The sequence below is a fragment of the Littorina saxatilis genome, linkage group LG2 (assembly GCF_037325665.1).
Source record: "Littorina saxatilis isolate snail1 linkage group LG2, US_GU_Lsax_2.0, whole genome shotgun sequence".
NCBI lineage: Eukaryota > Metazoa > Mollusca > Gastropoda > Littorinimorpha > Littorinidae > Littorina > Littorina saxatilis.
The window spans coordinates 29,921,026-29,933,866 of NC_090246.1; the positions used below are offsets into that span (position 1 = coordinate 29,921,026).

The following is a 12,841-nucleotide window of genomic DNA, read 5'->3' on the forward strand; positions in this document are numbered from 1 at the left end:
TAGATGTAGAAGTTACATGTATTAGCATTTGTATGGGTTGCACTTGTTTTTTGGTCACCCTGTACCTCTCTCTCTCTCTCTCTCTCTCTCTCTCTCTCTCTCTCTCTCTCTCTCTCTCTTTCTCTCTTTCTCTCTTTTTCTCTCACTCTTTCTTTCTCTCTCTCTCTCTCCCACTCTCTCTCTCCCCCTCTCTCTCCCCCTCTCTCTCCCCCCCCTCTCTCTCTCTCTCTTTTTCTGTCACTCTCACTCTCTCTCTCTCTCTCCTGCTCTCCCACTCTCTCTCTCTCCCCCTCTCTCTCCCTCTCCCTCTCTCCCCCTTTCTCTCGCTCTGTCTCTCTCTTCTCTCTTTTTCTCTCACTCTTTCTTTCTCTCTCTCTCTCTCTCTCTCTCCCGCTCTCCCACTCTCTCTCTCTCTCTCCTCTCTCTCTCTCTCTCTCTCTCTCTCTCTCTCTCTCTCTCTCTCTCTCAATTCAGAGCTTATGATTCTTACTATGTTCCATCATGGAGGGCTCAGGGACTCTGAGGGACTCCCTTTTTCTCCCTAGTGATTCAGTGGTGAATTACTTAATCATATGAACTGACAATAAGTATGTTACCTCTTTCTCAACAGCTATTATCCATAATACTCAACAGGAAACTTATCCCGGGTTGTTGTTGTTGCATGTTGCAGGCTGAAGAAAGATGACACTGAGCCGCTGTCCTTCCAAAACTCTGACGTCCAGTGCTGTTGCCTTGACCTTAGTCTTCCAGTTGACCTCTTTGTGTGTGCTGCTGCTGACCTCTTTGACCTTTGCCTTAACCTCTGACCCTCACCACTACCATGACTACTGTGTTATTGGCGCTGGCCCCGGTGGGCTCCAAATAGGACATTTTCTGGAAAAAGCCAACCGGGATTACATCATTTTTGAACGTTCTAATACATCTGGTGAGTGTATGGAAGATAAAATGTGTGATTTGTAAAGTACGTACAATGTACAATTTATGGTGTATTAATTAAAACAGATGAAGAGCATATATATATATGTGAATCTCTCTGTTGGAGTCCTACCAACTATAGGTTAAGATTTGTTTGTAACCTTGAACATTCTTAAGTTTCTGACCTGCTGGTGTGAGTTTGATATGAATTGGTGTCTTTGATAATGTAGGTACGGGCATGTACGTCTCAGCCTGAGTATCACAAGGCAGTTATCACAAGGCAGATAATGGAATTTTGTTGTCTGTATGAATTTCATAACAAAGAAATTTGGCACAGTGCACCCCCCCTCCCTCCCCCTTTTCAGGCCTCACAATTTTAGACTTCACCCCTTTCAAGACAACCTTTTTTTTAAATGTCCTGTTCATATAACCTCTGTAAATTTGACTCAGTTTTAAGACTCCCTCTTTTTTTTTAAGACAGGTTGTCTAGGATTTTGGGAGGTCTTAAAACTAATGTCAAAACATCTTCAATCTTTACATAACCAGACATCCTCCCTCCCCTCTCCCCTCTCCCCTCCCCTCATACACTTACACCAACATGCATCCCACCTGATGTTTGTATATTTGACTAACTCATGGGCTAGGCAAGAGGCAATTTGAGACTTCTTTTGTTTAATTGGGGTGGGTGGGAGGGAGAGATGAGAGGAAAGTGAGAGGAAAGACATGGTCACTGGTGAGGATGATTAGGAGGCTGATGTTAACTGAAAATAATCCTAAAAATCCTAGCAGTCTGATTTCTGATTGTTGAACAGTGTTGCAAATTATTTTTTGTTCCTTTGTGATAGAGGCACCAGCTGCATAATTACAACATGAAAAAGTCATTATTAGAAAGTGCTTGACACAGCATGGAGTGCAGATTTTGCATCATAGGGTTACAGTGGGACCCTGCTATTAAGATCCCCACTTTTTAAGACCACCCCCTTTTAAGACCATAGCTTTCTGCAGATTTTCGATCTATAATGCCTGCACATTTTCCTCCCTTTTGAGACTGCCTCGTCTCCCTCCCGATTTTCTCGTATTTTTTTTAGGTTTTAAAAAGAGGGTTTTATTGTAGCACAGACAAAAAATATTGCAATTTATAAAAAAATAAAAAATAAAAAATCAAGAAAAGGACACTGTTTTCCTTTTCTCCAAAATAGGAGATTACCAGTTTTTCTATGTTTTTTAATTTTATAGCTTATATATTTTCATTTTGACGCACTTACAGTTTGCTTTGTACTTTTTTTTTATGTGGGTTTGTTTGTTTGTTTGTTTATTTGTTGCTTAACGTCCAGCCGACTACGCAGAGCCATATCAGGACGAGGAAGGGGGGGATGAAGGGGGCCACTTGTCAAGCGATTCCTGTTTACAAATGCACTAACCCATTACTTGTGTCCCAGCAGGCTTTAGTAAAACTAAATTAATACCTACTGGAAGATTACCAGTTTCCAGTATGTTAAAATAGGCTTAACCTATCTACTGCTGGACTTACATCAGAACACTAACAGATTAAACTATACATGAATCGCGAGACAAGCGGCAAGAGAAGAGATTTTTGGAAAAAATACAGGTGAATGAGCAAGAAGGCAGAAAAAAGAAAAGAATTCATGAAGAAAAAGAGAGCATGACAGGAAAGAGGAACCAAAAATCTACCTAACAGCAAACTAGAAAGCTCCTGCGGTTCCAAAAACAGGAGGGGCCTTTAATTTCATAACTGCAGTGCCCCACTGCGGGATTTATGTGGGTGTAGACTGGATATAATGCTCTTGGTTAAATTTGTAGACAATACTTTCAGGTTAATTAGTTGTTAGTTAATTTTTTTCTTTTCACACACGCATGCACGCACGCACGCACAAATTGAGCAATTAACTCACTTGGTGTCATACATGGAGATATTTTGGTGAATCAGCACACAAACAAAAGAAATGATCTCGAGTGCCTCATTTTGTTAACCTGTGAGTTCATTCAGGACATAACAAAAAAAACCAACCCCATTCAGTTCTTCATACTTGATTTAATATCTTAACATTTGATATGACTTTTGTAATAACATCTTTTTCTTTGACAGGTAGCTTCTTTGTGGATTATCCACGCCATCGAACGCTTATCAGCATTAACAAGCGCTACACAGGAAAAACGAACAAAGAATTCAATCTCCGTCATGACTGGAATTCCCTGCTTTCTGACGATGAGTCCCTGCTCTTGAGGTAAGAATGGCACTTTTCATTATGTCTGTCTGACTGTCTGTCTGTCTCTCTGCCTCTTTTCACATCCATGCATGCCTTTGAAAATGCATGACGATGCTTCACAAAAATGACAATTGCAGCAAATTAGCCAATTAATAATCATCATTTTATCAATTCTTTATAAGCTAGCTATTTTGCGCATCACATTATGTAAGCTCTGGTAATTATTTCATGCTGTTGTGTAACTCCTTGATTAGAATCTTTGGAAATGTATTGTCATGCTGTAATGATGTCTACACACTTCTGGATTTGATGGTTGAACTTGCCCAAATCTTTTTCTTTTTCTCTGTTTAAACTACGTAATAAACTTTGACGTTTTATGCACTGCTGCCAGAATTTGGAATACAGTGGTGCCTGCAATGCAAGGACACTCCAGGGACCAGCCAAAAGTGTCCCCTTATTGCAGGTGTCCTTTCAACCCAGTGACAGATTAAACACACGAGGTCTGACCATAACGCCAACACATTTTTGACAGCGAGAAGTGGGGAAGTTTATACCAAATTATTTATACACAATGGGAAAGTGCAGGGAGTCCTACGGTCAGGGCGAGGTAAATGTCCCCTCATTAGATGGGTCTTATGTATATAAGGTGTCACTATAACAGGGTTTCATTTACTAGTGCGCCTTGCGCCATTGGCGCATAACATCTCTAAATGTCCCATTGGAATTCCCTTCAATGCGTCAAAGAGTGCACTGAGATTATGTACCACTGCGCCGATCTATGCACACTTTTCATGGGAGTACAGTGTTCGGAATGACCTTAGCAAAAACGTGCGCCAAGCCGAAGAACTTGAGAGTTTGTGAAATGCGCTGTGATTGGCTTTTAAAATGTAATTCATTAGTATTCAAGCAATCCTGCAAACTATCTGCACTTGCACGTTTACCTCTGTGGAAACTGTCAACAGAAGCGATATCGATCAAAACACACACACACACAGACTAACACACTAACCTGATACACTCGCAAATTCTCATATCATCATATAGAACCAAATAGCACTATTTTGCATCTTTTGACAAACGTATTTTGGTACCGCCTAACCTGCTTTGTGCATTTTGCCTTGGACTATGTAATGTCCCATCAAAATTTGGTTGAGGGGGACGAATGTCCCATTGTCTTTTTCTTCCAGGCTAAACCCTGCTATAAAAAGGAAGTTGATTGATGCAAACTGGCCTTTACCACCCAAAATTGAATGCTTTTGTGCACTTGTACCCTCATTCTATCTCTTTCTCTGCTTCAGGGAATATTCCAAGGAGATGTTTCCACACGCTGACCGACTGGTGGACTATCTGCGGGACTACCAGCAGAAGCTGGGAATCAAAGTCCAGTTGAACACAGAGGTGAATAACATCCGAACTGTCCAAAACGATTCCGCACCAGACGGCCTTCTTCACCTTCTGGATGATCAGCATGGCAACACTTACGCATGCAAGTAAGTACGAGAGCTGATGTTCTTCTGTTCATCCCCAAGTTTAATTGTCTGTGCCCTCTCTCTCTGTCTCTGTCTCTCTCTCTCTGTCTCTCTCTCTCTCTTTCTCGCTCTCTGTCTCTCTCTCTCTCTCTCTCTCTCTCTCTCTCTCGATCTCTCTCTCGATCTCTCTCTCGATCTCTCTCTTTCTCTTTGCATGTTTCTCTTCCCCACCCCCCTTATCTCGGATTTCTCTCTCTCTCTCCCCCATCCTCTCTCTCCTCCCCCCCTTCCTCTCTCTCTCTCTCTCTCCCTCTCTCTCTCTCTCTCTCTCTCTCTCTCTCTCTCTCTCCGTCTCTCTTTGTCTGTGTGTATGTGAGATCCATTGCTAACATTATTCCTCTGTCTGCCAATTTTCCTATCTGCGCCTTCTCTCTCTCTCTCTCTCTCTCTCTCTCTCTCTCTCCTCTCTCTCTCTCTCTCTCTCTCTCTCTCACTCTCTCTTTCTCTCACTCTCTCCCTCTCTCTTTCTCTCTGTCTCTGTCTCTCTCTCTCTTTCTCTCTCTCTTTCTCTCTCTCTCTCTCTCTCTCTCTCTCTCTCTCTCTCTCTCTCTCTCTCTCTCTCTCTCTCTCTCTCTCTCTCTCTCTCTCTCTCTCTCTCTCTCCTCCCCCTTTCGCATATATATGTGTGTGTGTGTGTTTGAGTGTGCGTGCCCCAAGACGTTTGCTCAGTTTTTTGTCTGTACACCTATATGCTAGCTAAATCTTTTCTTTTGGTTGCAGAGTTATGGTGGTAGCGACAGGCATGTGGAAACCCAACATTCCAGATGTGAAAGGCATGGAAATGGCGGTGGGCTACGAGACAATGTCTCTCAATCCCGATGAATATGAGGGCAAAACAGTTTTGATTTTAGGTATGTTCACTGTACGTAGACCTGTCTTCTTCTTTTGCATTCATAGGCTGCAACTCCCACCTACAATTGAGTTTTTGCATTATCGGGGTTTTACGTGTATGCCCGTTTTTCCCTCACCGTTTAGGCATTCATACTCTTGTTGGGGGTTGCATGCTAGGTAATTTTGTGTTTTTGCATCCAACTGAAATCTAACATTGATTACAAGATTTTTTTACCATCCCTATGTGGTCTTGTGCTTGGGTCTATACATGAGGGGCAGGGAATAAGGCGCTATCTTAAAAAGAATGTGTGTGTGTGTGTGTGTGTGTGTGTGTGTGTGTGTGTGTGTGTGTGTGTGTGTGTGTGTGTGTGTGTGTGAAAACTGATTGAACAATTTTAACAGACGTACAACATGTTTTGACCCCAATTGAAGAGTTGCGTTGCATATGTGATTTGGTAATACAGTCAAACCTGTCAATAATGATCACCCAAGGGACTGACCAAAAGTGGTAATTTGTTATAGACTGGTGGGAGCTATGGAAAGGTAAAATACATTGAGAGAAAAAGAACTATCAAGGGATTCTTGGGATTATATAGTTGTGGGCATGTCGTCGTTATGGAGGTCGATGTGGTTGACAGGGAAGGTTCCACTGTTTTTGGTTCAGGCATAAGCTGTGTGGTACTCCTGCACACGCACACCTAATTGTTAGATTTATCTCCCCTTCTGAAGTGTTCTCTTTAGATTTCATTTGTTATTTATTGGTGAATATGCTCTCTTAAATTAATTATTCATTTAGATTTTGTATTCCTAACTGTCTGCATGATTTGAAACGCACAGGTTGTAATTCAACTAAAGAAATGCATTTCTGACACCAATAGAAAAGTTGTTAATGTGAAATAGATTAATAGAGAATTTGTCCAGGTGAAGGCTGTAACTGTAACACGATTTATATAGGTTTGTAAAAGCATGAATGCAAGCAAGCCACCATGCACATGCAAATGCCATCACAGACACGCACACACACATACAGACGGACACATACAGATGAACACACACACACACACACACATTCATGCGCACACACGCTAACATTTTACACAGAATGTTGTACTTCCGCAGTTTATTGTAGTCTCTGAAGCTTTTTTGTTGTTGCTTTATTGATTTTGTTGCCTTGTATGTTGCATAAAATGATGTTTGATGTCATAGTCAAAAAAACAAAAAAACATAAAAAAAAAAGCCCAGATGCATTAATTCAGAATGTGACAACCTCTTTTTTTCCTCTTTTCATAAGGTCGAGGGAACGCTGCCTTTGAAGTTGCTGATGGCATTTACGGCGTTACTAACTTGATCCACATGGTCTCACGCTCGCGTGTTCGCCTCTCTTGGGAAACACACTACGTAGGAGACTTGAGGTATTGCAAAAATTAAGCGGGAAGAATCAATACATTTGTGTGTGCGTGTGCATATATGTGTGTTTGTGTGTATTTTCATGCGCACGGTCTTAAAAAGAATGTGTGTGTGTGTGTGTGTGTGTGTGTGTGTGTGTGTGTGTGTGTGTGTGTCTCTCTCTCTCTCTCTCTCTCTCTCTCTCTCTCTCTGTGTCTCACACACTCTCTCCCTTTTCCTCACCGTCTCACTCACACACACATTCATACACACATGCACACACACACACACACACACACACACACACACACACACACACACACACACACACACACACACATACACACAGATGGACACATACAGCTGACGGACACTGTAACAATTTCAAAGCACCGTTAATCTCTGTCTGTTGCAGAGCCATCAACAATGGCTTACTGGACACGTACCAGCTGAAGTCACTGGATGGTCTCCTGGAAGCTGGCATTGAGGAGGTAACCATGGAGAGGACGGAGGATGGTAAGCTGATGATGGTGGCCGGCGACATGGACTTTGATAACTTTGCCATGCGGGAACCCTACGACAAAGTCATCCGCTGCTTGGGCTTCAAGTTCGACTTAAGCATTTTTGGGTAAGGAGGCTGGTGATTATGGTGAAAAGAGGCAGGGGGGATCAGGTGTGTCTATGTCCCAGTGTGTGTATAAGTATGTACGCATAAGTACCAGGTTGCTTTTGGAACTACATGGTCTCTGTACAAGGCACAACCCCCACTTTTAATTGTGCTCACACGAGTCAGTAATGAGCAGTGTTTGTCTGTTGGTGAACAAAATGTTGAGGTTTTCTCAGATGTTTTTGAAGCTATAGCTTTGAAACTAATTACATGCTTTTAGGGCTTGATGGCCTCCCGACATGACCTGAGTTTGGTTGACCCATGTCAAATTTCAAGGTCACAGCAGGGTCAAGCTTGGGTTATAAAAACGTAACATTGCGGTTATCTCAGATGACTTTAAAGTTACAGATTTGAAACTTTGCAGACTTCTTGGGTTTGATGTCTTCCTAACATGACCTAAGTGTGGTTGACCCTTGTCAATTTCTAGGGTCACAGGCAGGTCAAGTTTGGGTCATACAATCGAACATTATTATTTTTTTTAAACTTTTTTGAAGCCTAAGATTGAGCTTTGAAGCTTTGCACCTGGAGTTTATATCATATCAAACCGAGCGTTGGATGTGGCCCGCAGTCGGCCAGCTTGATTGTGTAAGAGCACATGTGAGCAGAATGGATTCAGAAAAGGTTACTTTGGCTTTGAAGTTTCGTAAAGCCGGGATGCGTACACAGACACAAGACTCTTGGTTGAAGAACAAAAAAACCCAGTGTTTTTACCCCCCAGCTCCCTTTTTGAAATGACAATGGAATGAGGTTTTTAGTTATGATTTCAACGATCTAAAAGGTAAAATGTGTTCTATACTGTCAACTTATTTAGCTAATTTTGTTTTCGTAGTACATTTATTTGGGCATTTTTCTCTGTTCATTTAGTGGTGAATTATATTTTCTATTTCAGAAATGCCTCAGACATCAAAACAGGAAAAGGCAGAGCCAAGAAATATGTGGCCATCGACCATAACTATGAGTCAAAGACAATGCCTGGAGTCTTTGTTGCTGGAACCGCTTCACATTCCCTGGACTGGAGAAAATCTGCGGGCGGATTTATCCATGGTTTTAGATACACAGGTATAGTTTTTGATGGTCTGCATGTGTTTTACATTTTATATCTTCTTAACTATATAAACTTTTTTGGTCCAAAGTTAAGAAACGAGGCTGTATCCCTTTCACTTCCTCACTGACTCACTTGTCTTATTTTCTTGCCTGTGACCATAAAACAATCAAAAGCAGAGATGTGTAAATTAAGCGTAAGTGGTCTTATTTGGAGGTGCAAAGTTAAAGCATTCTTTAGTTTACTTCCCAGGTATTGATTGTGCACCCTTTGTGCAGTGGCGTGGTGGTAAGACGTCGGCCCTTAATCGGGAGGTCGTGAGTTCGAATCCCGGTCGCTGCCGCCTGGAGATTTTTCCGATCTCCCAGGTCAACTTATGTGCAGACCTGCTAGTGACTTAACCCCCTTCGTGTGTACACACAAGCACAAGAAGCACAAGACCAAGTGCGCACGGAAAAGATCTTGTAATCCATGTCGGAGTTCGGTGGGTTATGGAAACACGAAAATACCCAGCATGCCTACTCAATGAAAGCGGAGTGAGCTGACTAATACTCAGAGTATAGTGTGGGGAACCCAAATGGGCAAACGAGCTCACACGTAACCAAACAATTCTGGAACGCTAAAGAAGAAAGAAGAAGCACCCTTTGTGCTGGGGAAAAAGTCGCAAAATGATGCTCTGTTTTTTATTTTTTATTTATTTCGGTAGTCTGATGGAGGTTTCCGTTGAACTTCACAAAATCCCTGGGGAGTCATTTTTTAAAATATTTTCAAACAAAGATTTTGACTAGTATGAATAAAAGAGAGGCTCTTTTTTCCAGCACGTTCCTTGGCTACTCTGTTGGAGTGACATTAGTCATTACAAGGGATACTTACACTTTTTGCTCTTTGCTAGCATGTGCCTTGGCTACTCTGTTGGAGTGACATTACAAGGGATACTTACACTTTTTGCTCTTTCCTAGCACATGCCTTGGCTACTCTGATGGAGTGGCGTTACGAGGGAGTCGCCTGGCCTTCCAAGACTCTGCCTGTCACGCAACTGTCGACTCACTTGCTGAAACGTCTCAACGAAGCGTCCGGTATCTACCAGATGTTCCAGGTGCTGGGAGATGTCGCAATCTTCTCTGAGTACGTGATTGTCTTGTTTTTTACACACACACACTCACACGCATGCATGCATGCACGCACACACGCACACACACACACACACACACACACATGTACACACACATTAACACACACACACACATGCGCACATACACACACACACACACACACACACATACACACACAATACAATACAATACAATAACTTTATTAATCTCTAAAAGAGAAATTACATTGCTGAGCGTTTTATGTATGTTATTATTACGGACACAAACGCTCAGCAATGTAATTTCTCTTTTAGAGATTAATAAAGTTATTGTATTGTATTGTATTGTATTGTGTCCGTAATAATAACATACATAAAACATTCAAAATAAACATTTGTTCTTTGTCCTGAGAAAATATAGCACACACACACACACACACACACACACACACACACACACACACACACACACACACACACACAGTAAGTGCAACAAATAAAAATACACAGCACATCCTTTCAATAATTGATCCCATCACTGTATAATTAGATCCAGGAAGTATATCTGCAACTTTATTCAAAACCTGTCATTCATTTTACAGGGATGGTGAATCAGTGGAATACCTGGAGGAGTTTCCCATCAACTTGATACACGACTTACCTAAACACACCGGCCACAACGCCAGTCGCATTCTGGCAGTGGTGATGGAGTACGGCCCTGATTTCTCCGGACCTGGCAAAGATATCTTCCGCTATGACCGAGCCACAGGGGAGCCCTCCGAAGCCCACACGTCCAACTTCCTACACCCTGTCTTGTATTATTATGAAACTCCCCCAACAAGTGAGTGCTATCTCATTCTTTGAATATTAAAGTGGTTGTTAGTTACAGGTGGTTGCTGTGAAAAGGTGAATATATATGGAAAAAAAGTTTGGTGAGGATCCTGTGGGATGTCGGATTGTTATTGGCAGGTGATCATTATCCAGAGGCAGTTGCCAAGGCACGTTAATTCTACTGTAGTTCATTAGTTATATGATAGGGGGGATTTATAATGCAGCTGTTAAAAATCAAAAGGGGTCTTTTACTCACCAAATTACTTCACATGGTGGATGATTTGATGATAATGATGGTTCCTGTCCCACAGGTTCTTTGCCTATTCGGGAACTGCAATGGATTATTCACCAACATAGAAATTGAGCACGGAAGCCTTATAATGTCTGAGTTTGTGTGGTTCAGGTATCATACAGCTTGAACCAGGCATGCACGTTTTTGCAGTAATAATAACAGGAATGAAAAGTTCAGGTGTTTTTTGGAATTTGCTTTAACAGCTAATATGACATCTTTTATGTCTGATTGCTGTTCAGTTGTATTTCTACTTCTAGTCCTTTATATGCCTGAAAATCAGGGTTGATACGTTGACAAAAAGAAGATATCTCAATGGCATGGCAGGAATGAAAAGGTAAGGTGTTTATTGGAATTTGCTTATAGTTATACAGCTAATGAAACCTCTTATTCAAGTTATTGTGTCTGGTCGCTGTTCAGTTGTATTTCTACTTCTAGTCCTTTTTATGCATGAAAATTCGGGTTATTACGCTGACAAAAATGGAAGATATATCAATAGCATGCAATTTTTTGGTTTGTTTGCTTAACGCCCAGCCGACCACAAAGGGCCATATCAGGGCGGTGCTGCTTTGACATATAACGTGCGCCACACACAAGACAGAAGTCGCAGCACAGGCTTCAGGTCTCACCCAGTCACATCATTCTGACACCGGACCAACCAGTCCTAACACCAACCCCATAATGCCAGACGCCAGGCGGAGCAGCCACTAGATTGCCAATTTTAAAGTCTTAGGTATGACCCGGCCGGGGTTCGAACCCACCACCTCCCGATCACGGGGCGGACGCCTTACCACTAGGCCAACTGTGCCGGTATAGCATGCAATGAACAGAACTGCATCGCACAGAGGTACACAGTGAATAAAAAAAAAGTCTTTTCTGTTTGACAGAACAACAGATGGCAAGCCGCACGGCCAAAGAGGTGTTGCCCCGTCCTGTAGCCATGCATCACATCGTGGAGGACTTCCTCACTCTCTGGGACGGACCCCTGTCTCACATCACACCGCTCAGACGCTATCTGGACCACATCACCAGCACGGATCTTCGGACCCGCTTCGCTGAGCCTTGTTTCCTGGAAGCCATGACGTTTTCACAGCCCAGCGTAGCCTGCAGGGACCAGTTCATGCAGGAACAGGGACTGACCTCTTCGCCAGCCATGAAGGAAGTTGGACACTCTTGGGTTCATTTCAGTGAAAGTGGTGTGTTGTAAGCGGGACAGTGGAGGGAGGAAAGAGAAAAATGTGTTAAATATTCATGGGTTAGGGTTACTTTAAGGTGTCAGGTTTGAGTTTTGGGTCATTGTATTGTTGATTGCATCAGGGTACTGGTTTAACTTTACTAATTTACACTCTAAGTATCATCAGAACATTGCTTTTCTTTTTTTCAGGTATATATTATGTCCCATTTACATCTTGGGCAACAGTTTATGAAACTTTAAGAATTTTTTGTTCAGCAGTATTTATTTGTTTGTTTGTGTGTGTGTGTGTGTTTTTAGAGGGTGGAGGGGGGGGGGGGTTGGGGTGGAGGGCAGTGTCTTGTTGTTATTGTGTGCTGGTGATATAACATGGTTCGTGTAAAATGTCTGCTTGCCTTAAACCATATAATAGAACGGGACACTACAATCTTTTGATCGAAGGGAGGAAACTCTTCAACAAGGAGAAACTGACTTCTGCTGTTGTCTTTTTTTCTTCTTTTTTTTCTTTTAGCATCTGAATGTTTATGCGGGAATGGTGCAGCCTTTCAAAATGACGCATGACATGCGCATCATTGTAAGAAAATGACGTCAAGCAGACTGTAAAAAGCATGTATATATACTAAAATAGTCTGCTACTATGTTCTTATAATAAAGTTCAAAAGAAACACAAAACAAGGCTGACAAAACTAGACCTACTCAGTGAAAAGAAAACCTGGTCAGAACAAAAAGACAGGAAGGTTTTCCCAGTCCTTCAAATTTGGTGATGTCAGCAAGAATGCGTCAGATGGGCAAGAAACACGCATAAAGGTTTTCTCTCCTGTTGCAGTATCCCATCACACAA

General features: G+C 42.1%; 1 protein-coding gene across 6 annotated transcripts in view; it reads left to right on the forward strand.

Moving 5' to 3' along the window:
* LOC138958720 (FAD-dependent oxidoreductase domain-containing protein 2-like) overlaps positions 1-12,308 on the forward strand; it is a 189,041-nt gene extending 176,733 nt beyond the window's left edge. For all 6 annotated transcript variants that reach the window (XM_070329973.1, XM_070329975.1, XM_070329974.1 and 3 more), the window contains 10 exons: positions 671-925; positions 3,023-3,161; positions 4,442-4,633; positions 5,393-5,523; positions 6,795-6,915; positions 7,305-7,517; positions 8,446-8,615; positions 9,558-9,723; positions 10,291-10,529; positions 11,696-12,308. In XM_070329973.1, the coding sequence (XP_070186074.1) occupies positions 682-925; positions 3,023-3,161; positions 4,442-4,633; positions 5,393-5,523; positions 6,795-6,915; positions 7,305-7,517; positions 8,446-8,615; positions 9,558-9,723; positions 10,291-10,529; positions 11,696-12,015 (1,935 nt within the window). In that variant the 5' untranslated portion in view covers positions 671-681 and the 3' untranslated portion in view covers positions 12,016-12,308. The remainder of the gene's footprint in view (positions 1-670; positions 926-3,022; positions 3,162-4,441; positions 4,634-5,392; positions 5,524-6,794; positions 6,916-7,304; positions 7,518-8,445; positions 8,616-9,557; positions 9,724-10,290; positions 10,530-11,695) is intronic.
* Positions 12,309-12,841: the final 533 nt, after the last annotated feature.